This window comes from Tenrec ecaudatus, chromosome 15 (genome assembly GCF_050624435.1).
Source record: "Tenrec ecaudatus isolate mTenEca1 chromosome 15, mTenEca1.hap1, whole genome shotgun sequence".
NCBI lineage: Eukaryota > Metazoa > Chordata > Mammalia > Afrosoricida > Tenrecidae > Tenrec > Tenrec ecaudatus.
The window spans coordinates 56630551-56653914 of NC_134544.1; the positions used below are offsets into that span (position 1 = coordinate 56630551).

At 44.2% G+C, this 23364-nt stretch overlaps 1 protein-coding gene across 2 annotated transcripts in view; it reads right to left on the minus strand.

Moving 5' to 3' along the window:
- The window catches only part of COLEC12 (collectin subfamily member 12), a 225110-nt gene that overhangs the window by 191295 nt on the left and 10451 nt on the right, over positions 1-23364 (minus strand). For both annotated transcript variants that reach the window (XM_075533126.1, XM_075533127.1), the window contains exon 2: positions 5719-5769. In XM_075533126.1, the coding sequence (XP_075389241.1) occupies positions 5719-5769 (51 nt within the window). The remainder of the gene's footprint in view (positions 1-5718; positions 5770-23364) is intronic.

Sequence of the window (23364 nt, forward strand, 5' to 3'; positions counted from 1 at the left end):
GGTTTCCATGTGTCATCCATTTCCATCACTCTTCTTTCCTCCAGACAGGGAGAGTACAATAATTACACCTTAAACGGCTGCTCACAGTTTCTGAGATTCTCAGTTGCTACTCACCAAAGTAGGATATTGAACATTGTCTCTGTGGAATATATTGTGCCAATTGACCTTGGTATCCCCCAAGACTGTGGTGTAGAGTTCATTCGCTCAAGGTGTTTGGTGATGTCTAAGAAGTTTTCATATTTGCCCCCTGCATGCAAAGGCTTAGATACTAAAATTCATCCAAGGTCACAGCTGGTGAGTATAGGAACACTGATCCAAATCCATCATCTGTTTTCAGCCCCTGCATGTTACCATTACTGCTTCCATCACACAGAAAAGACAGCATTTAACAGGTGCCTTCAGAGTTGTTTCACAGGAAAAAGAAGCACATACCGTATATCCTTGTGTATAAAATGAGTTTTTCAGCACATTATTTTTAATTAGAAATAAAAGGTAATGGATTTTTCCCTAAGAACATTTGAATCCCTTTCATATATCATATTCTATCGATAGAAAATAAACATTGATATTCCAATGTCATACCCCAGAAAATGAACTGTGGCAAATTACAACTACAGTTATACCCCAATTAACTCTGCACCCTGAGGTGAAAAAATTCTGACCCTCCAAGGCTGACTGAAGTTTGGAAATACTCAATTAGCCCTTCAAAGTGTCTCCTCGTCAAAGCAAACACGCGGCAAAACCAAATGCCACCTCTTTTCCAGACACTTGCCCCAAACTTTGGGGAAGAGGCTAACACGTGTGACATATAAAAGTCTGAAGACAAACAGGAAACCTGGCTGATATTAAAATGAAATAATGAGCCCCTGGACAAACAAGGATGGCTCCACCGAGATCACGCAATCACTGGGGGAGATCTCCCGTTTTGCTCTCTCGTATTTGTACACATTTTAAGTATATTATTATGTAAACAGCATTTATTTTATAGAGCAAATGCTTCTGAATAACTTTATGTCCATTACATTTTCTGGAAACATTTCTTTAAAAATATGCCCAAACAATGCCTCCTTTACCCTGCAAATAATTAACCCTTCCTTCATCTCTTGTCTAAGTTCTGACTATGTTTGTTATATTTGCACAAGACAAGACTCAAAAAGCCAAACTCCCTGCCACCGAGTCAATCCTGAATAGCAGCAACAGCACAGAGCTGCCTGCGTGAGTTTCTGAGACTGGAACTTTACAGGAACAAGGAGTCGCGTCCTTCTCCCTGGGAGGAGCTGGTAGTTTTGAACTGCTGTCTCTGTGGTTAGCAGCTCGACATATAACCCACTATGCCACCAGGACCCCTATAAAGCAAGACACTAGCTAAAATTAGGTGACAGGTCTACTTCGTCAAAAAACCCTACACTATCACCAAGCTCAGAGATAACGTACACCTGCACTTCTCTTCAGGAAGAAGGTTTCAGGCCAATCACGCTTGAAGATTCTATAACGACTGTACCAAAATGTCCTGAGAGATAATATCCCCGAATCTCAGAAGGGAATAATGTGGCCTTGATGTTTTTAGAGCTGCAACTTCAAAGCACTTACCCATTGGGCATCCCTTTTAGTCTCACCCAAGCCCAGAGAGAGACTTACCTACCTTGGCTCCTTGGGCAGGTGCAGGATCAGAGCCCCCAAAGAGTTTACGTGACAGGCGGGTTTCAAGTCATGAAACTAATTAGACACGGCAGGTGGGGTGCTAGTGCCTGCCCCACCTCTAGACACCTGCCCCTAATTATAAACCTCCTGTGTGTGGAAGAGACTTTTTCTTCTTTTCATGGATAAAGTTTGACCATCCCTGAAGGAAGCAGTCTTGGGTTCTACTTGCTTCAATGACGAGCTGCAGTGACTTCTATTGGACCGTGCCCAGATTCCCAGACCCTGTATAGATGACAGGGTCCCTCTTCAACAACCCCAAGCCAAAAGGTCACTTCTCCCTCACAGCTGGGCCCTTCACTGAGCTATGCCAGCCTAAGACTTAGACTACAAAGACTTTAACCTCAGCCCCAGCTACCTTCAGGGGCGTGGGGTGTGGGGTGTGGGAGGCTTGGCACTGCATCAGACCCAACCAGAAAACATTCATAAGAGTCAGCAGACACACCCCAAACTATCCATAGGCTCTCTCTCTTTCTCTCTTTCTTTCTTTCTTTCTTTCTTTCTTTCTTTCTTTCTTTCTTTCACTTTCTTTCTGCCTTCCTTCCTCTCTTTTCCCATGTCTATCTATATAAGATAGGCAGGATAAACAATCCGGAGGAGAAAAACAATGTACTGACAGTTTTTGGGGGGGAGGTGGGGGGGACAGGGGAGAGGAGGAGGCGGGGCCAAGGGAGGGGGAAGCCAACAAACTCAGGGACAAGGGAACAATAAGAGATCTAAAATTGATGGCGAGGAGGGCATAGTGGGGTTGGATCAAGTGCAATGTAGCTGAGAGGAAGTACAGAGAGCCAAATGAAACTGGAACTGGGACAGGAGAAAAGTAAAAGGAAATAGAGGAATGAATTAAGAAGCAAAAGACACTTAGGCAAAAGAAGTATAAACAAAGGCATGTACATATGTAAAAATATTAATATATAACAATAGGGATATAGGTCTATGTACATATATTTATAGGTTAAGCAATAAGGTAACAGACAGACATTGAGCCTCTATTCAAGCCCTCCCTCAATGCAAGAACATTTTGTTCTAATAACCTGGAATTCTGTGATATTCACCTTCCCAACACAATCACTGAAGACAAAATGGGTGCATAAGCTAATGAGGTGAAGGGTACCCGGCTATTACAAGATATAGCGTCTGGGGCCTTAAAGGCTTGAAATTAAACAAACGGCCATCTAGCAGGGAATCAACAAAGCCCACATCGAAGCAGCACACAAACCCATATGATCATGAGGCATTGATGGTATCAGGCATCAGAAGATCCAAAGCAAACAACCATTTTGATGCGAACAGGTGGTGCTGTTGGAATGGAGACCCAAACCCATCTGTAGCCAATCGGGCATCCCCTCACAGAAGGGTCACAAGGACGGGATGAGCAGGTAAGTGCAGTGCAGCTCTACGACGAAACCCACAATATTCCTATAGGTCTTTACTGCTTCCTCCCCACCTGCCGACTACTATGACCCCAACTGTTTTTCTTTTAATCATTTCATTGGGGGCTGGTAGAACTCTTATCACAATCCATCCATCCATCCATTGTGCCTGGCCCCAATTCTATCTTACAAATCTGGCTAGACCAGAACATGTACACTGGTACAGATCAGAGCTCTTGACACATGGAATCCAGGACAGAAAACCCGTCAGGACCAATGATGAGAATAGTGATACCTTGAAGGTAGAGGGAAGGTGGGAGAAGAAGGGGAGTAAGGGGGAACTGATTGCAGTGATCAACATACAACCCCCTGCCCTTCAGGGGGACGAACAACAGAAACATGGATAAAGGGAGACAGCAGATGCGGTAAAATATGAAAATTTAAAAAATTTATAAATTATCAAGAGCTCCTGAGGGTGGGAGATGGGAGGGGGAAAAGAGGAGCTGATACCAAGGACTCAAGTAGAAAGAGAATGTTTTGGAAATGATGATGGCAACATATGTACAAATGTGCTTAATACAATTGATGTATGGATTGTTATAAGAGCTGTATGAGCCCCCAATAAAATGATTTTTAAAATAAAAATAATAAATAATTTACCCAAACTGTTTTCTCTATACAATTAAAGCTAAATTTAAATAATCTAAAATGCTCTTTCATTTTAGATGGAATTCCATTCAAAATTCTTCTCTATCCTATGTTGGCTACCCAGCACTTTGCCTAAAAAGTCAAGTGTAAGAATTTTTAATGTCAGGAACATCTGTCTTGTTGAATAGCCTGTTCCAAGGTGTCCATTTCTTCTCTCTTCTGCTTGAACCACTCTCTACACCCCTCCCTCCCTCTCCATGCTCTCCAATATGTCCTGACTCAGCAGACTCCTGAGTCATCAGTTGGAAATCTCCACCCACAGTTTAACCTACATCCATCACGTCCCCTCAGCAACTTATCAATGTTGTGTTTTTCACCAAATCCCCACCCCTCAACTTCATTCATGGGTCCCGAAATTTTAAAGAAAATGTCTCTCCAGGTTGCCATTCCCCAAGAACTTCTCTCCTTAGTGTTCCTCTCTCTATTGGCTTCCGAAAGACAGGGGCGCCCCAACGTTTATTATGGCTTGATTTTCACAAGTTTGCTTTTCTTCTTCATTCCCTGTGCTTCTTTCAATATTTGTTTGTTCGGTTGATTGTTTTTCTCTACAGTCCTACTGCCACCTTCAGTGAAGGCTCCGTGGGAAGGCAGATGCCAGTGCACCAACACTAAATAGTTCCTTGTGCAGACGGGACAGTCGTGTGGAGGAGGGAAAGCACAGGGCGGAGGCTGCTCTCTCCCTGGATGAATGGAGAGCTGCGGGCCTGCTGCCACTATATTCCCGTTTTAAAGGCCTACTTTTTCCCAGAAAGAAATCTAGAAGTGTGTATCCAGAGAGGAAAAAAGCGCTAAAGTAACTGGGGAGCCAGAGCAGCTGGGGGTTGTTAGCTTTAATCAAAGTCCAGCCAGGATTATTTTTTTAAAGCAATGGAAGTAGATTTATTCTCTTTAATATTCTCTCTCTCTCTCTCTCTCTCTCTCTCTCTCTCTCTCTCTCTCTCTCTCTCTCTCTCTCTCCATTTCCTCTGGCTAAGGCACCGAAAAAAATTGCACACACACAATTCCATTCCCTTTAATTGTCTTTGAAACGGCAATTTTTCTTGACTTTTCTGGACAGTTACAGACCCCAAAGCAGAGAACAGCACGCTGAGCAGCAGCCCAAGAAGTCTTGGGGCAGGTATGAGCTTCCTGCGGCTGCTGTAACAAATCGCAAAGCGTACTTAAAACAACACCAATCGCTTCTCTTACACTCTGGAGGCCAGAAGGCTCCGATCAGTTTCAGCTGGCTGAAAGCGAGGGGTTGGCCGGGGTGAGCGGGTGAGCTCCCCCTGGAGGCTCTGTGGAGAATCAATTTCCCTGCCCTTTTCAGTTTCAACTGGACATCTGCATTCCTTGGCTTGTGGCCCCTTTCTCCTTCAAAGTGCATCTCTCCAATCTCTGCTTCTACCATTACTCCCTTCTCCTCCCTGTTGTCAAATCTCCCTCTCCCACCTTCTTATAAGGCCTTTTGTGATTACAGATAGGCAGGGTCCACCCAGAGAATCCAGAATAATGCCCCATCTCAAAAACCTTCACTTAAGCACCGGTTTCAGGGACAAGGGCAAGGAGGGGGGGGGGGGGGTAGGAGAATGCATTGCTCAGCTTGGTTCCCACGGAGGACTTGTGACCAGCTCTGTTCCTGGAGGCGTTTCCCTGTCACTCATCCACTGACACCCACTGTTAGGAGCATGGGGCCTGAACCACCAGGGGAAACACACAAAAAAGATGCTTTCGAGATATCAAAGTCAAGGAAGTCCGTGAATTTTCCTGCAGTCAAGTCGCGGGTTACCTTTCCCAGCATGCTGGGCACCAGCAGCCCCCACAAGCATCCCATCACTTCCCGCTCCTGGGCCACGGCCCTCCCTCACTGTGGTGAGAAACCCCCATGTGCTTTCACTTGTCTCCAGTCGTTCGATGTGCCCAGCCCCGAGGAAAGGCAAGGTGCTGCCTTGGAACTTACCAAACCTCTTGTAGCCGAAGGACTGCACCTCCTCCTCCTCTGCAAAGTCGTCTGTAAAAGAGGAGAACCCAGGATTACCACAAGACAGGGCCACGCAGGGCGCCACGGAACCGCTTCCACCCGAACCCGTGCGATGCTCGGAAGCATCCAGGACATTAGCAACAGCCTTTCCCGGGCTCCTGGCGCACAGCAAGCACCTATCTGCCAGTTCCCTCCGCCAGGGCCACTCTTCCTCCGACTCTTGACGGGACTTCTTAGGCAGACTTCAGCAACACCTGTGATGCCTGCGAGATGCCTTTCCTTCCCACTCCGCCACTCGTTTTTGTTAAGTTACTCGTTTTTGATATTACAATCTGTGTGTTCGCGCGCGCGCATGTATTGCTGTCTCCGTGCATGTTCTGAGCAATGTGGTGCCTGCCATAGACCAATGATTGGATGCTTTTTGTCAAATGACAAAAAGTTGATTGAAAGGTCAACTGTTCCAGGGGTCAAACGATCTTCATGTAACCGACCCTAAAACCCTCCCCTCCATTTCTGTGTTCTGGGGTCATCTCTCTCACCAACTGTCTCATCTCAGCTATGACAATGCTCTTCCCCACTCTACTTCCACTGGACAACTTGGACCAAGAGAGGGTTTCCCAGAAAATGCATTTGAAAATAGGTACAACTGCTGAGCCAAGTTTGAAATGTAGAGCCACTGTGAAAACAAGAACGATGTTCTCTCAATCAAAAGGTCTAAAGTTCCTTCCACCAAGTGCTCAGCTGCTGACGGAAAGGTCACCAGTTCCAACCCACCAGCCTTTATCACTGCTATTTCGTTGAACACGTTTCAGCAGAGCTCCCAGACTAGCACGGACTAGGAAGAAAGCCCTGATGATCAACTTCCAAAATTCAACCCATAAAATCCCTGTTGGTCACAACAGTCCGATCTGTAACTGATCACGGGATCACACAGGATTGGGAAGCATTTCCTGCTGCTGGACGGGGGGTTGCTATAAGGCGAGTGTTGATTTGTGCAAACTGCCAATAACCATGGCAGACAAGCGAATCTCCTTTTACACAACTTGGCTATGAGTAGGTCTGAGGAAATGTGATCACTTCGAAGACACACTTCCATATTAATTGTGCAATTACAAGACACGTTTGATGGAAAACAAGAAGTGTCACAGCCAGGCCTTCCCAGGGGACCTGACTAATCATCCTTGAGCCAGTCATATTGCTGTACCAGCATCTAACTTTCTCCTGCACGCCAAGTTCAAAACCATGTATGTAGCTCTCACCGTGGAGCAGAGGAAAGTGGGGTGGGACTTCAGAGCTGAGTAACCCAGGTCCCTTTTTTCAAGAGGCTGAGAGGCTAGAAACAGGAATATAGGAGGGGAATGGACCCTTGAGGGTGCTCATTTCTGACCCCCCTCCCCCAGTGAGACAGATGAACTGGTCATCTCAGAATCTTGAAGGGTTATACAAAAGACGCATGATATTAATAATGCAATGTGGTGAATCTCAGAATGCTAGCTTGTTTTGAAGTACTGTAAAAACATGTGAAAGCAATTACACTATTTCTAACCAAAAAAAAAAGCGGTCCTTTGCCACTGTTTCCCGATTCTGAGGAAAGGGGAGAGGTCTTGGTGGGCAATCTCGAAGGCTGCAGTTTGTAATTCAAGCAGTCTGACGTCAAGGAATATATATTAGTTCTTTCTACAGGGAAGAACACGCCTACAACCAAGAAAATATGACCTTTCTCCTTGACTCAGTGATTTCTAAGTTCAATACCACCACTCCTTTTTCTGACTCCTCCCTGATCTGTCTCCATTGTAACATTTAGTCTGACAGACTCTCTCCTTCCACATAGTCCTTGGAGCTTCTGATGAGAAATCAACATGAACATACTCAGGCCTACGATGGCATCGACAAAACAAAGGCCTTTTAGATCACTGATGGCAAGGTCAAGGGGGTCTTCTGCTTTCTGTCTTCATAGCCTTCAAGCCCAAAGGGTTAAAAATTGCTGTAACAGCTCCTAAAAGAATAAAAAATCCTCTAATCTCATTTAACTATAAAATAAGTGAGAAAATCCTATGAGACAGGGTTCAAGTAAGGCAAAGAACTACTGGAAACTTCTGACTGGGATTATCAGGGAAGGTCTCCCAGAGAAAGCGTATCAAAAATCAACCTTCCCCAATGCTGCTCTGTGAGGGACGAAGCAGACTTGGAAAACACTAGATTCTTTGCATCTCTCTTAGAAATTCCTAAATGGTTGGGAACTTAGGGAAGAGAAAGAGGAAGCCAGCTTAACGTGTTAGTCACTGTCTTAAATGTCGTTGCTTCTTGTTAACCCAGGCATGGATACATGTGGGATCCAACTGGCAACACGAACTCACAAGTTTAGCTGAAAGCTTGGGACAGTGAGTTTATGTGAACGGTGGAGGGGCAGCTTGGAAAAGGACAGTGAGGATGGAAACACGCAATAGATGCCACCCAATTGGACATGCAAAACATGTTGAAGGGGTGCTTTCTTTGGCTGTGCATATTTTTGTCAAAATAAATAAATTTTATTAATAAAATCAAAAGATTCCAGATGTCGTGAAAGGTTGGGATAGGGCAAGGACAGGTGAAAGTGGTCGTTTCTTAGTGTAAGTGTGCCCTCAAAGCTCACACTTTCCCCGCTGCTCAGTTAACAGCCAGCTGATTCAGGCCGGGGGAGGCGGGGGGAGCAGAAATAGAGAGTTAAGGTACTGAGGAAGCAGGCAAAAACTGATGGGGCTCGTGGTTGGGTGGACAACCTAGACTAGGCTACAATAACCTTAGGGTGGGTGAGTGGCCATGGACTCCTAATGACTGTAAACTGTGGGGGGCAAAAGGCGGTCATAGGGTCCACCAAGGCTGGCAGGCGGGTTCTGATGAAGACAAGTGACCTGATAGCAAGTGCCATGCTACATTCGGTCCTTTTCCCACACTCTGCAGACTTAAGCTAAATGTGTCTCGCATGGTCTTTATAGTATCAGGGGCCTGCCTGCAAAAGGTGATATACCCAAACAAGGATATTCTTTCTAGACCAGGCTCCTTAGCCACTTGTCATCTCAAATTCTGCCGGTCACAGTTAATGCCACATAACTGTAGACTGCTACGTGAGTGAGGATTGAGCTAAGATTTAAGACCTTGGTTCTGTGGTGGCCACAACTTGATGCCTGCCTCGGACAGCAGTTTGTCTGCAAGGAAGAAGCAAGCCTCTCATATTAAATAACAAAAAGCATTTCATTTAAGATTTATGTCTACAACCACATATTTTCTTGGGTTATACAGCTATATTTCAGCATTTGCATTTCCATACTTATGGTCTACACTGTATCCTGCATTGTTATCTTAAAATGCTGTTTTATTTTATTTTTACTTTCCTTGGTAACTGGCACAGATCCACAAGGGCCAGAGAAAACACTGAACTGCTACTAGATTTATTCTTTGAGCTTTGCTATTGCGGAGTAATATGAGTTCAAGGGAATTGAATTCAGCTGGCTTAAGAGAATTGTGAAAATTTTCCAATTAATTTGTGGAATGAACTATGCAACATTCTTGAATCTGGGATTTTCCTCTCCTTGCCCTGATCTCGATGCCAGCACTTTTTTCAGTTTACTGTATATCCAGTTGTAGTTGAGAGAGAGAAAAGATTGAAGTTGCCAACGATTTTCATCTTACTTGGATTCAAAATCAGTGCTCATGGAAGCAGCAGTCAAGAGAGCAAATGACTGATAGTGTTGGGTCCATCTGCTGCACAAGCCCTCTTCAAAGTGTTGAAAACCAAGCATTTTACTCTGAGGACTAAGGTACACCGAACCTAAGCCATGATATTTTCAATCACCTCATGCATGTGAGAGTTGAATAATGCATGAGGAAAACCAAAGAAGAATAAATGCATTTTAATTAGGGGTGCTGGTGAAATATCAGAGCTAAAATTGTGAACACCCAATTTGTAGACGGCTTTGGAGGAAAGTAGTGTGGACAGCCAAAATAACCAAACCAAACCAAGAAAATCTGTCTTCAGAGAATTACAGTCAGAATGCACTTTAGAGGCAAGGATAGTGAGACTTAGTTTCACAGACTTTGGACATAGAGAAAGGAGAGACCAGTCCCTGGAGAAAGACATCATGCTTAGTAAAGTAGAGGGGCAGCAAAAACGAGGAAGGAGGCCTTGATGGAGTGACACAGTTGTGGCGTTGATGGATTCAAGTACGATCCCTGAACTAACTACAAGCTTTTCTCTTGTGAACTGTTTTGTTCTGTTCTTTGTCAGTGGTTTGTTTTTGTTGTTTTGTTGTCTGGTTGCATAATGTTGCTTTGTTTTCCTCTGTCTTGTTTTCGTGCATGTTAGTGTCTCCACAGGTCTGTCTGAATAGGACAGGCTGGATGAACTATCTGGAGGAAAAACAACGGGACCGACAGTTCCGGGGGGACTTGGGGTGTGGGGGTAGGGGGGTAAGGAAGTGGTGTTAACAAACACAGGGACAAGGGAAAAACATGGGACCCCAAATGGTAGAGAGGGGGGAGTGGCAGGCCTGGTGGGAAATGAGAAGAGGTATACTCTAGCCCAGGTGGCGACGAAGCATGGTAGTAGGGCAGGAGGAAAGTCAAGGGAGATGGAGGAAAGAGCTAGGAGTCAAAGGGCATTCATAGAGGTCTAGACAAAGACATGTACATGCAAATATATATAGGAGGATGGGGAAATAGATCTATGTGTCTATATTTATAGGTCAAGTATTAAGGTGGCGGAAGGACCTTGGGCCTCTACTCAAACACTCCCTCAATGCATGAATACCTTCTTTTATTAAATTGGAACTCTATGATGCTCACTCTCCCGACACAACGGCTGGAGCCAAAGTGGGTGAACAAGTAAATGTGGTGAAGAAAGCTGATGGTGCCCGGCTATCAAAAGAGATAGTGACTGGGGTCTTAAAGGCTCGAAGATAAACAAGCGGCCATCTAGCTCAGAAGCAACAAAGTCCACATGGAAGAACACACCAGCCTGTGTGATCGAGTGGTCCCGAAGGGATCAGTTACCAGGCATCAAAGAGCAAAAAATCATATCATTGACTGCACACCTCCATGATAGGATCGCTGAAGACAAATGGGTGCATAAGCAAATGTGGTGAAGAAAGCTGATGGTGCCCGGCTATCAAAAGAGATAGTGTCTGGGGTCTTAAAGGCTTGAAGGTGAACAAGCGGCCATCTAGCTCAGAAGCAAAAAAGCCCACATGGAAGAAGCACACCGGCCAGTGCGATCACGAGGTGCCAAGGGACCAGGTATAAGGCATCATGCAAAAAAAAAAAGATATAAGTGTGTGTATGTATGTGTATATGTGTGTATATGTATATATGTATATATGTATATATATACCATATTAAATGAAGGGGGAAGTGCAGAGTGGAGACCCAAGGCCCAAGTGTCGGCCAATGGAGATCCCCTCATAGAGGGGTTTAGGAGAGGAGATGGGTTAATTAGGGTGCGAGGTAGTACCGATGAAGAACACAGCTTTCCCCCAGATCCTGGATGCTTCCTCCCCCAACTACCATGATCCAAATTCTACCTTGCAGGCCTGGATAGGACAGAGGCTGTACACTGGTACATATGAGGGCTGGAGGTACAGGGAATCCAGGGTGGATGATACCCTCAGGACCAAGGGTGTGAGGGACAATGCTGGGAGAGTGGAGGGTGAGTGGGTTGGAAAGGGGGAACTGATTACAAGGATCCACATGTGACCTCTTCCCTGGGAGAGGGACAGCAGAGAAGGGGGGAAGGGAGACTCCGGATAGGGCAAGATATGACAAAATAACGAGGTATAAATTACCAAGGGCACATGAGGGAGGGGGGAAAGGGGAAGGAGGGGATAAAAAAAGAGGACCTGATGCAAGGGGCTTAAGTGGAGAGCAAATGCCTTGAGAATGATTGGGGCAGGGAATGTATGGATGTGCTTTATACAATTGATGTATGTATATGTATGGATGGTGATAAGAGTTGTATGAGTCCCTAATAAAATGTAAAAAAAGAAAAGAGGAGAAAAAATGATTAGGGCAAAGACTGTACAGATGTGCTTTATACAATTGATGTATGTATATGTATGAACTGTGATAAGAATTGTATGAGCCCCAATAAATTGTTAAAAAATAATAATAATAATTAAAAAAGAACAAATGTGAGGAGGGCACAGGACCAGGCAGGGTTTCACTATGAGTCGGTACCAACTTGACAGCACCTGCCAGCCACAGTGCTGACTTTACCAGGTGGTGAGCCATCTGAAAACAGTAGGCTTGTCCCATTATATCCTTAAAAATTAGCACATTTGCAACATTTGATAATGACACAATAATTGATGTTGAAAGTTACTCAACAAGTTGGTTGTACATGTGTGTTTTCTCTCCTAGCTCAAACATTCCTAGAGGAGATTAAACCTTTATCTTTTTAAAATACCCACATAGTTAGAGATAATAAGCGTACTCATATTTCGTCAGCCTCTACTGCATGCCAGGTACTTTATATGTACTGTGTCTGTTTTACTGATAAGAAAATGGATTCAGGGAAGTTTCATAATTGAACCTGAGGAGTCAGAGCTGGTGAGTAACCAGATCAAGACTAAGTGGTCTCCTAAATTCCACCTTCGGGCGTTACCTGATAGAGCAGACCCAAGAAACTGCACCCTGTGCTCCTGGGAGGGCAAGCTAAGAAGTAAGGAGCCTGGCCGTTTAGGGCTGTGTGCCACAGGTAATCCAGGAAGGGGCACAGAGGCGAGGCTAAACCTGGGAGAAATGATTGACCGTCTCCTTACGACGTCGCTAGGTAGTAAGTGACGGCTAGAACGTGGAGAAAGGGGACCCTGAAACACTGCTAGTGGGGATGTAATAATGGTACTGCCACTTTGGAAAACAGACAGGCAGTCGTCAGAAATTTCAACAGAGTTAGCATTGGGGCCAGACATCCTACTCCTAGGGAACACACACAGGAACAGAAAACATGTTCACACCAAAAACTCGTCCAGAGTGTTATGGCAACATTATTCCTAGTAGCGTCTAAAAGGAATCAACTCAGAACACACTGTGCGGTTGTTGTGTGCTGTCAGTTCTGACTCACGGTGACCCCTGGCACAGAGTGGAACTGCCCCACGGCGCTTTCCAGGCTGGCATCTTTGCAAGAGCACATTTCAGGTCTTTCCTCCGGCAGAGCTCCAAACACACCAGCCTCACTCCCATAGGGTTGACAACTCACAGGGACCCTGAAGACCAGGGCAGAACTGCCCCTCGGGGTGGATTATAGTATATATAGGGCTAGTGCCCCTCAGGGTGGATTATAGTATATATAGGGCTAGTGCCCCTCGGGGTGGATTATAGCATATATAGGGCTAGTGCCCCTCGGGTGGATTATAGTATATATAGGGCTAGTGCCCCTCAGGGTGGATTATATTATATATAGGGCTAGTGCCCCTCAGGGTGGATTATAGTATATATAGGGCTAGTGCCCCTCAGGGTGGATTATAGTATATATAGGGCTAGTGCCCCTCGGGTGAATTATAGCATATATAGGGCTATTGCCCCTCGGGGTGGATTATAGTATATGTAGGGCTAGTGCCCCTCAGGGTGGATTATAGCATATATAGGGCTAGTGGTGGACTATACTTGAAGACCTTCCGAAGCACACCAGCCTGTGTGATCCAAAGGTGACAACAACAAAATCCAAATATGACGAAGGAAAAGTGTCAGAGCTTAAATTGTGAACACCCAATATGTCGAAGGCTACGGAAGGCAGTGAGAGCCAAAATCCATCTGCGGAGGATCTAGTCAGATGTAGCCTCTGGTAGATCCCCTCTGGCCACAGGCGAGGGATTGGATCGGCTTTCCTATGAGACAGAGAGGACTGTAAACTTGATTATGGTGGAGGATCAATGATTTCTCGCTGTACCACAACAGACATTTCTTTTCTGGCTTTTAAAAATATTGTTGGTGGGCTTTTTTCCCCCTTATTCTTTATGTTTGTTTTTAATCTTTATATTATTATGGTTTTCTTCTTTGTTTCTTTTTTTGTTTTTATTGTTTCTGTTTCCCAATGTATGAAGCCCAGAAGGAATGGATACACAGAAGCAATAACTGAAACAATGGTTTGTAAGGGGGATTGGAGGGGTAGGGAGTGTGAGGGAAATTGAGGAGCAAACAGTGAGTGCAGAAGGGGGCGGAGAACACTAGATCTGATTATGATGATATATATACAACTCTTTTTAAAAGCGATCTCATGTATGACATGTGAATAAAGTTCCAATAGAACTATTAAAAAATTAAAGAAAAGCAGTTTAACTATGGAAGTATATGATATGTGAATATTATTTCAAGAAAACTACTAAAAAAGAAAGAAAGAAACCGAACTTGACCAATGGTTACCATGCGTGAAGGAGGAAGATTTTTTGCTTAGGAGGCACTGAATTTATATCCATGGTGGTGGAATAATTTGGAAAAGGATGTCAATAATGGTGTACCCCATGAAGAGTATCATCAATGGCACTGAACTGTACATGTAGAAGTTGTTGAATTGGAGAATGTTTTGTTGTGTATATTTTTGCCCAAACTAAATAATAATAATTACATGAATAACAATAAATCCAAGAAAAAGTTCTAAAATTGATTGTGGTGATGATGGTACAACTCTTCTTGATATGACTGAACTACAGAATTGTATGATATGTGGATGAAGTGCCAATTAAACTGTTAAAAACAAACAAACAAACAAAAAACTTCTAGTTAACAGCCTAGAATGTTAATTATTACACTACTAGGACTCTTTGAATGGGCAAACAAACATCAGTACTTCCACAGCGCACAATGGGAAATTGCTCAATACGAGAAGAAAAGAAGTGTAATCCATGCTACAACATGGCAGCACCTTGAAAGCATCACATGAAGCGGAAGGAGTCACAAAGAGTCCACACGTTTGTATGCTATCATCACTATGAAATATCTCTATTAGGAAAATCCGTAACGTCAGAAAGAAGATAGGCGATCAAAGGTTTATTATTTGGAGAGGGTAAAACCGAGGCCTCTTGTCCAGCAAACACCACAAGTAGATGAGATAGTTGGAAGGAAGTGGAGTGAGGGGGAAAGGCTGACCGATTACATTCTGAGTGCTAAGACCCCAGAGCACTCGTCTTCTCCCACTCCGTCAGTCCAGGTGCCCTCCAAGCTCAGGACTCTGGGGAAGATGACCACCGGAGAGAGAAAACAATGACAGCTGCGGTGCAAGGCGGTCACCAATGGAACAGCCCAGCCCGATCAGCTTAGTCACAGTGGCCCAAACCCAGCAATACAGAGTAAAAACAAAACTCACCATCATTGAGTCGACGCCAACTCACCGCAACCCCATAGGACCACGCTCAACTGCCTCTGTGGGATTCCAAGACGGCCCAGCAGCTAACCCACGATGCCACCAGGGCTCCGGCGGTTCTAATTAATTTTTGTACTGTTCTACTCTTAAATACGAGCAGACAGCCAAGGACCCGGCATAAGCCTCCAGGATAAAAAGACAAAGCTAAACATAAAGAAGCCAAATAAAACCACTTGAAGGAAATACACATTATAGAAAGGAAGCCTGGTGACCCAATGGCTGGCTGCTCACCTGCTAACTGGAAAGTAGGAGGTTAGAACCCATGAGCGGCTGTGGGAGAAGAGACCCAGTGATCCACTACTCGCATAACAACTACAGCCTAGGAAACCCCATGGGAGAGACACACGGGAGCTTATGAGTTGGAATCAACTGCACACAATACAACAACAGCAATACACAGTACAAAGGGAGACAGAAGTGTTACTACAGAACAGGACCCTGCCATTAATATCTTTACTATGATAGGAGGAGATAACGTATCCATAAAATAAGAATATAACTCACACCATAAAGTTGATGCCAACTCACAGCGACCCTACAGAACAGGGAAGAACTGCCCCTGTGAGTTTCTGAAACTGTTCACGTGAGTAGATAACCCCTCTTTCTCCCGGGGAGCAGCTGGTGGTTTTCAACTGCCTGCCAACCTTCAGATCACAGCTCAATACATAACCCCTACACCACCAGGGCTCCCTTAAAATAAGAGTAAGATGATTTTTTTTTTCTTTTTAAAGCAGCAGCAGCACTGAAGAAAAAGAAGGAACTCTTAGGGAGGAAAATATAGTCACAGAAATAAGACTAATAAGAACTTCAAAGAAAGAGTCAGCAAAGCTGAAAGAATTCAGAAAGTATTTTTTAAGGTAAATAAACAGGAAAAACACAAGAGAAAAAACACTGAGAATCATTCAGGGGCCCAATATTCAAACAATACACATTTCGGGGGGGGGTTGATAAATAAAAATAGGAGAGTACCATCAGGGGAAGCGATGAACACTAGTTGGTTTTTTTAAATCATTTTATTGGGAGCTTGTACAACTCTTATCACAATCCATCCATCCATTGTGTCAAGCACATTTGTACATTTGTTGCCATCATCATTCTCAAAAGATTTTCTTTCTACTTGAGCCCTTGGTATCAGCTCCTCAGTTTTTCCCCTCCCTTCCCACGCCCTCTTTCATGAACCCTTGCTATGATATAAATTATTATTTTGTCATGTCTTACACTGTCCGATGTCTCCCTTCACCCACATTTCTGTTGTCTGTCCCCCAGGGAGGGGGTTATATGCAGATCGGTTCCCCCTTTCTATCCCACCTTCCCTCCACCCTCCCGGTATCACCACTCTCACCACTGGTCCTGAGGGGTTTATCTGTCCTGCATTGCCTGTGTTTCCAGTTCCTATCTGTACCAGTGTACATCCTCTGGTCTAACCAGATTTGTATGGTAGAATTAGGATCATGATAGTGGGGGGTGGAAGCATTTAAGAACTACAGGAAAGTTATATATTTCATCATTGCTGCACTGCCCCAACTGGCTCCTCTCTGCCATGTGACCCCTCCATAAGGGGATGTACAGTTGCCTACAGATGGGCTTTGGGTCTCCACTCTGCACTCACCCTCATTCACAATGGTATGATTTTTTTGTTCTTTGATGCCTGAGAACTGATCCCACTGACACCTCGTGATCACACAGGCTGCTGTGCTTCTTCCATGTGAGCTTGGCTGCTTGTTTATCTACAAGCTTTTAAGACTCCAGATGTTATATCTTTTCATAGCTGGGCACCATCAGCTTTCTTCACCACATTTGCTTATGCACCCGCTTTGTCTTCAATGATTGTGCCAGGAAGGTGAGCATCGTGGAATGCCAGTATAATAGAACAAAGTATTCTTGCATTGAGGGAGTATTTGAGTGTAGGCCCAATGTCCATCTGCTACCTTAATACTAAACCTATAAATATATGCACATAGATCTATTTCCCCATCATCATAAATATACTTACATATGTACATGCCTGTATTTAGACCTCTATAAATCCCCTTTGCCTCCTAGTTCTTTCCTCTCTTTCCTTTTACTTTCCTCTTGTCCCACTATCATGCTTGGCCATCATTTGGGGTTCAGTGATTACTCTCGGTTACATTGCCCATGATCAAACCCTACAGGCCTCCTACACCCTCCTCACCACCGATTTTGGATCACTTGTTTGAACACTAGTTTTTAAAGAACCAAGTTTCCAGAAAGAAAGGACCCATCACTGGCAGTAACAAAATTGGAATGAGATGGGGGAGGGGGGATGAGGAGCTGATATGAAGGGCTCAAGTAGAAAGAGTTTTGAAAATGATGATGGCAACCTATGTACAAATGTGCTTAACACAATGTATGTATGTATGTATGAATTGTGGTAAGAGCTATAAGAGCCCCCAATAAAAGAATTTTTTTAAAGAAAGAAAAGAAACTGATGGTGGTGGCAATTGTGCTTGATCTAATTGAATGATGGATTGTTATACTATCTGTAAGAGCTCCCAATAAAATGATTAATAATTTTTAAAAAGATTAGACAGAAAAAGAAATTGGAAAGAGATGTATTCTAAAGCCTATCATTGTTAAACTTTTAGAACACTATGGACAAAAGGAAAATCCTAAAAGCTTGTAAAAGAAAACAGAGCAGTGCTTTTCAATTTTTGAGGGAAAAATATTCCCAGCCTAGATCACTCTCCATTCAATAGGTAGTTAGAGATGCTTTTAGACCTGCAAAATATCCCCAACAATTTTCCTCCCATATAAAACCTTTCCAAGAAGTTATTGAAGAGGGTGTGCCATTAAAGTAAAGGAGTAAACCCCAAAGACATGCTGAAAGTAGGACCTCCAATCAAGGCAGGGAAATCCCCGGGATGAGGGGGCATCTGAGCGCTCAGGACAGTCACTTTACAGCATTCCAGACCCGATGACTCAGGAGGTTCCAGGGATGGTTTCTTCAAGAAGATGACAGGAGGTAACATCTAGTAAGTTGAAACACACTGGGTAGAGATTCAGAAAACTGGAAGAGACTTTGGGGATGAATTATGATGTATACATAGGAAGCTAAACAAATACAAGAAAGATGATTAGCTCTAGGCAAAACAAAAAGTTGTGCAACAAAGAAATTGGAGTCAGCAGTGACTAAAACTTCTGAGGCCACAATAATATAAACACTGAATACTGATTTAATCAAGATTCTGGTGTCACTGCACTGGGGAGCAGGAGGGGTCTGTGGAGGCTGTTAAGGTAGAGGTAGAAGGAAAAGGAAGAAAACCCGCAGCTGCTATAAAGGAAAGTCAATATAAGAGAAGGCTTCGAAAAGTTCCTTGGAAATTCCATTCTTTCTTAACGTCATTATTTGGGAGGCTCTATGTACAATGCCTAAGACCAAGAAACAAATGTAAAGATCAAGCAAGAGCACCATCAGGTGAGGTAGATAAGGGGGTTATGGTCGATTCTCTGCATTGCTCCCTTTCCTCCACCAACCAGCCATTCTTCTCATCAAAAGGGAAAAGGAATTCTCCTTCTTTGGGACCCGCCTCCTTGGTTTGACCAATGGGATGTGGTCAGTGTGACAAGAGTAACTTCAGTGTCTCAGTCTTACAGGCCTCTCAGTCTTTGTGTTCACCCTCTTGGCCCTTAGTTGCCATGTGGAAAGTCTGACCACCCTGATGGAGGAGCCCCCAAAGAGGGAATCCCTGAAGGATAGAGACTATACATAAGAGGCCCCAATAAAAGTATTTATAGTTCCTGAACGCTTCCTCCCTTCCCAATCATCATGACCCCAATCCTACCTTGCCTTGCGGACCTGGTTATACCAGAGGATGTACAGCGGTGCAGTGGGGATCTGGAGGCACAGGGAATCTAGGACAGACGAACCCCTCAACACCAGCGGTGGGAGTGGTGACACCAGGAGGAAAGGGCATGTAGAAAGGGAGAACCGATCTCGGAGATCTATGTGTAACCTCCTCTCTGGGAGATTGGCAAGGGGGAGGCGGGTGAGGGGAGACGCTGGGGAGTGTAAGATAAGATATAATAATTATTTATAAACTATCAAGGGACCAGGGGTGGGATCGGGGAGGGAGGGGGCTGGGGGGAAAAAAAAGGGAAACCGAGCTGATTCCAGGAACCCAATTGGAAGGTGAATTGTGAGAATGACGAGTGCAACGAATGTATAAGGGTGCTTTGCTCAATTGATGTATGTACAGATTGTGATAAGAGCCTTATGAGCCCCAATAAAAAGATTTAAAAAAAAGAAATATCCTCGGCAACCTAAAAAAAAAAAAATTTTTTTAAATAAATAGTTCGCTAGGCAGCTAAAGTAGGCATGTCTGTTACATAATCTGTCAACTTGAGTGAAGGGGTGAGGTCTAGCCTGACAATCAGGCCATAGCCAATGAAGCTTCTGTGTGGGCATGGTCTTCTCCTGAGGATTCTGGGAACTCCTGTCTCTCTCCCTGGAACACACACCCTCTCTGCTTGACATTCTGCTGACAAGCCAGATGGAGCTATGCTGATGGCAGCCAGAGCTCTGGAGCTGGAGAAGCCCCATGGAGAGCCACGCCAGTACTGAGCTGCTTCCAAAGACTTTTCACCCACTGGCCTGTGACCTTCCTGATTTCAGCATCATTGCATATGCTGGGTGAGTCTGTAGAAGAATTTATGGACTAATATCAGACATATGGGATAATATCAGACTCATGGGCTAATATTAAACTTATGGACTTGATCTGGACTGGACTGGGGCATTTTCTTAATATGCAATTATTCTTGGATATAAAACTCTCTCTTACATATGAGTGTCTCTGGATTTGTTTCCCTAGGCAACCCAGACTAGTACAGTCAGGAATTGTAAGGTCAACTCCAAAAAAAAGGCTCAAAATATATAAAGCAGGTGATCCTGAGAAAAAGCAAAAGGGCGAAATGAGAGTGGGCTGTGTAGAAAATTGATGTTTTTCATTATAAATCTGTCATATTCTCTGACTCTTTAAATGATGTGAATCTGTAATTTCCCTGGAAACAAAACCAGAGAACGTGGGCATAAGATAAAAGCCAGACAGACAAAAAGACAAAAGCAGGTAGGTCCGGTGGATGATGACAGCCAGAAAAGGAGCCAAGTTCCAAAGAGCCCACGTGCCAAGTTCCACCTGAGCGTATACAATGACAAGGTTGAACAGTGAGTCTTGAACACCTGACACAGAGTAGGTTCCCAATGAATGCCACACTGGACAAGAGAACGAATGCAGCGGGTTTTAGGAGCCAGCCAGGTGGAAGGACCGTGGACAAGGACTAGGCAGAATTAAGACTTCTCTTCAGAAACGGGACTCAGCCAGCTGTATTTGTGTGTATGCATTAGCTTCTCCATAAAGTTCAGCCTCAGATGCACTCCCAGTTCTTGGCCAGAAGTTACTGTTAGCACACACCAGTGCAGTTCTGTCACTTGCTGAAATGGTTAACTGCTTCAGGACCAGCGGCTGAGCAATCTGCTCAAAGCCCTGCCACACTCTGTCCCTTTGGGTCTTCATCACCACTGCGCTCTACTGTAGAGGGTCTGGGTGACAAGAAGGGAGAGGGTGACCCTGTGCGCACAGGTCAAATGCCAGCGCAGGGTGAGCCCTTACAGTCTAGGCATCTGCCACATGGCCAATGGTTTTCATGTGGTCATCTAAGAACTGCAGCCTCCCCAGTGAGCCCTTTGAGTTGCTAACTGTTGTAGTTATCCCTTTGATTGTTGCTAGGAATACCAGAACACTTGCTTTGTATTGACTATGCTAAGGCATCGGACTGTGTGCATCATAACAATGGCCAGCCTTCAGAAGGAGGGGAATCCCAGAATACTACACTGCAATCACTCAGAACCTGCAGATGGATCACGAAGTTGTGCAACAGAACAAGCGCATACTGCATGGGTTACAATCAGGAAAGACGCGCATCAGGGTGGTCTCCTCTCACCATACTTCCTATCTGTATGCTGAGCACATCCGAGAAGCTACGTTATATGAAGAAGAATGTGGCTTCGGGATTGGAGTAAGGGTTATGAACAGCCTCTGATATGCTTGCTAGCTGAAACCTCAACCTTGCTTGCTGAAAATGAGGAGGACCTGAAGCACTTGCTGATGACCAAGGACTGCAGCCTTCGGTATGAATTAAAACTCAATGTAGAGAAGACCAAAATCCTCACAGCTGGATAAATAGGCAATATCCAGATCAATGGAGAAAAGTTTGAAGTTGTCAAGGATTTCATCTTGCTTGGATCAACAACCAGTGCTCATGGAAGCAGCAGTCAATCTATCCAACAACACATTGTACTGGGTAAATATGCTGTACAAGACCTCTTTATAAAGTGTTCAAAAGCAAGAATGTTACCTTGATGATTAAAGTATACCTAAGCCAAGCCATGGTATTTAAAAAATGTTTACTTTAATTTTATTGGAGGCTCTTACAGCTCTTATCACAATTCATATATATAACCATTTTGTCAAACACATCTGTCCATATATTGTCATCATCTTTTTCAAAACATTTTCTTTCTACTTGAGCCCCTGGCATCAGCTCCTCACTTTCCCTCTTCCCTCCCTCACTCCCTCCCTCCCTCCCTCATGCCCCCTTGGTAATTTATTTTAAAAGTTTTCCAGCTACTTTTCTGCTGTCCGTCCCTGTAGCCAAGAGGAATTACCAAAACCCAAATGATGGCCAAACATGATAATGGGATGGGAGGAAAGTTAAAGAAAATAGAGGAGAGAACTGGGAGGTAAAAAACATTTACAGAAGTCTAAATACAGGCATGTATACATGTAAATACATTTATATACAATGACAGGGGAATAGAGCTATGTACATATATTTATTTATAAAGTATTTTGGTAACAGGTAGACATTGGGCCTCTACTCAAGTACTCCTTCAACAAAAGAACAATTTTTGTTCTACTAACATGGCACTTTGTGATGTTCACCTTCCCTGACAGGATTGCTGAAGACAAAGCAGGTGCATAAGCAAATGTGGTGAAGAAAGCTGATGGTGCCCGGCTATCAAAAGATATAGCATCTGGGGTCTTACAGGCTTGAAGATAAACAAGGGGCCATTTAGCTGAGAAGCAAGAAAGTCCACATGGAAGAAGCACAGTAGCCTGTGTGATCACGAGGTGTCAATGAGATCAGGGAACAGGCATCAAAGACCCAGAACAAAGTATCAAATCAATGTGAATGAGGAGGGACGTGGAGTGGAGACCCAAAGCCCATCAATAGACAATTGGCCATCCCCTTACAGAAGGGTCACAGGAAGAGCAGGTTTTAACTCGTGGCCCTATAGGAAAGAGGAGAACTTAGAACTCCCTCTTGGAGTCTGAGGCTGTGACTCTTTATAAGAGCAGACCTCAGAGCGTCTAGTAGGGTCCAACTGCTGGCCTGGTGATTAGCAGTGAGACACGTAACCCACTACTACCACCCACTATGTTCTCCCACTCCCTCTGTTAGGCTGGTTCCAACTCACAGGGACCCAAAGCACAACAGAGTGTCACACGGCCCAGTCCTGCACCATCCTCACAGTTGTTATGCTTGAACCCAACGCTGCCACAGTGCCAATGCGTGACTGCTTTCCTGTTTGGCTGACGTTCCACTTTACCACGCATGATGTCCTTCTCAAGGGACTGGTCTCTCCTGACAGCATGCCCCAAGTATGGGAGGTAAAGTCTTGCAATTCCCCTTCCAAAGAGCATCCTGGCATACTTCTTCTCCCAAGGCAGATTTGTTTATTCTGCTGCCGGTCTGTGGGTGTTGTCAATATTTTTCACCAACATCCTAGTTCAAATGCATCAGTTCTTCTGCTGTTCTTCCTTATGTAATCGTCCAACTTTCACATGCATATAAAATGAATGGAATATCATGGTACACGTTACTCTTCAAAGCAATATTGTTGATTTTCAACATGTCAAAAAGGTCTTGTGCAGATTTGATTAATGCAATACACCATTTGATTTCTTGACTGCTGCTTCCATGAGCAGACACTGGATCCAAGAAAAATAAAATTATTGATAACCTCAGTCTTTTCTCCATATGTCATGGCGTTATCTATAGGTTCAGTGGTATGGATTTTTGTTTCCTTCACATTGAGCTGTGATTGACACTGAAGGCTGTAGTCACTGATCTTCATCAACAAGTGTTTCAAACCTCCGGGCGTTCAGCAAGCAAGGTTGGATCCTCTGTATACTGCAGGTAGTTAATAAGCCTTT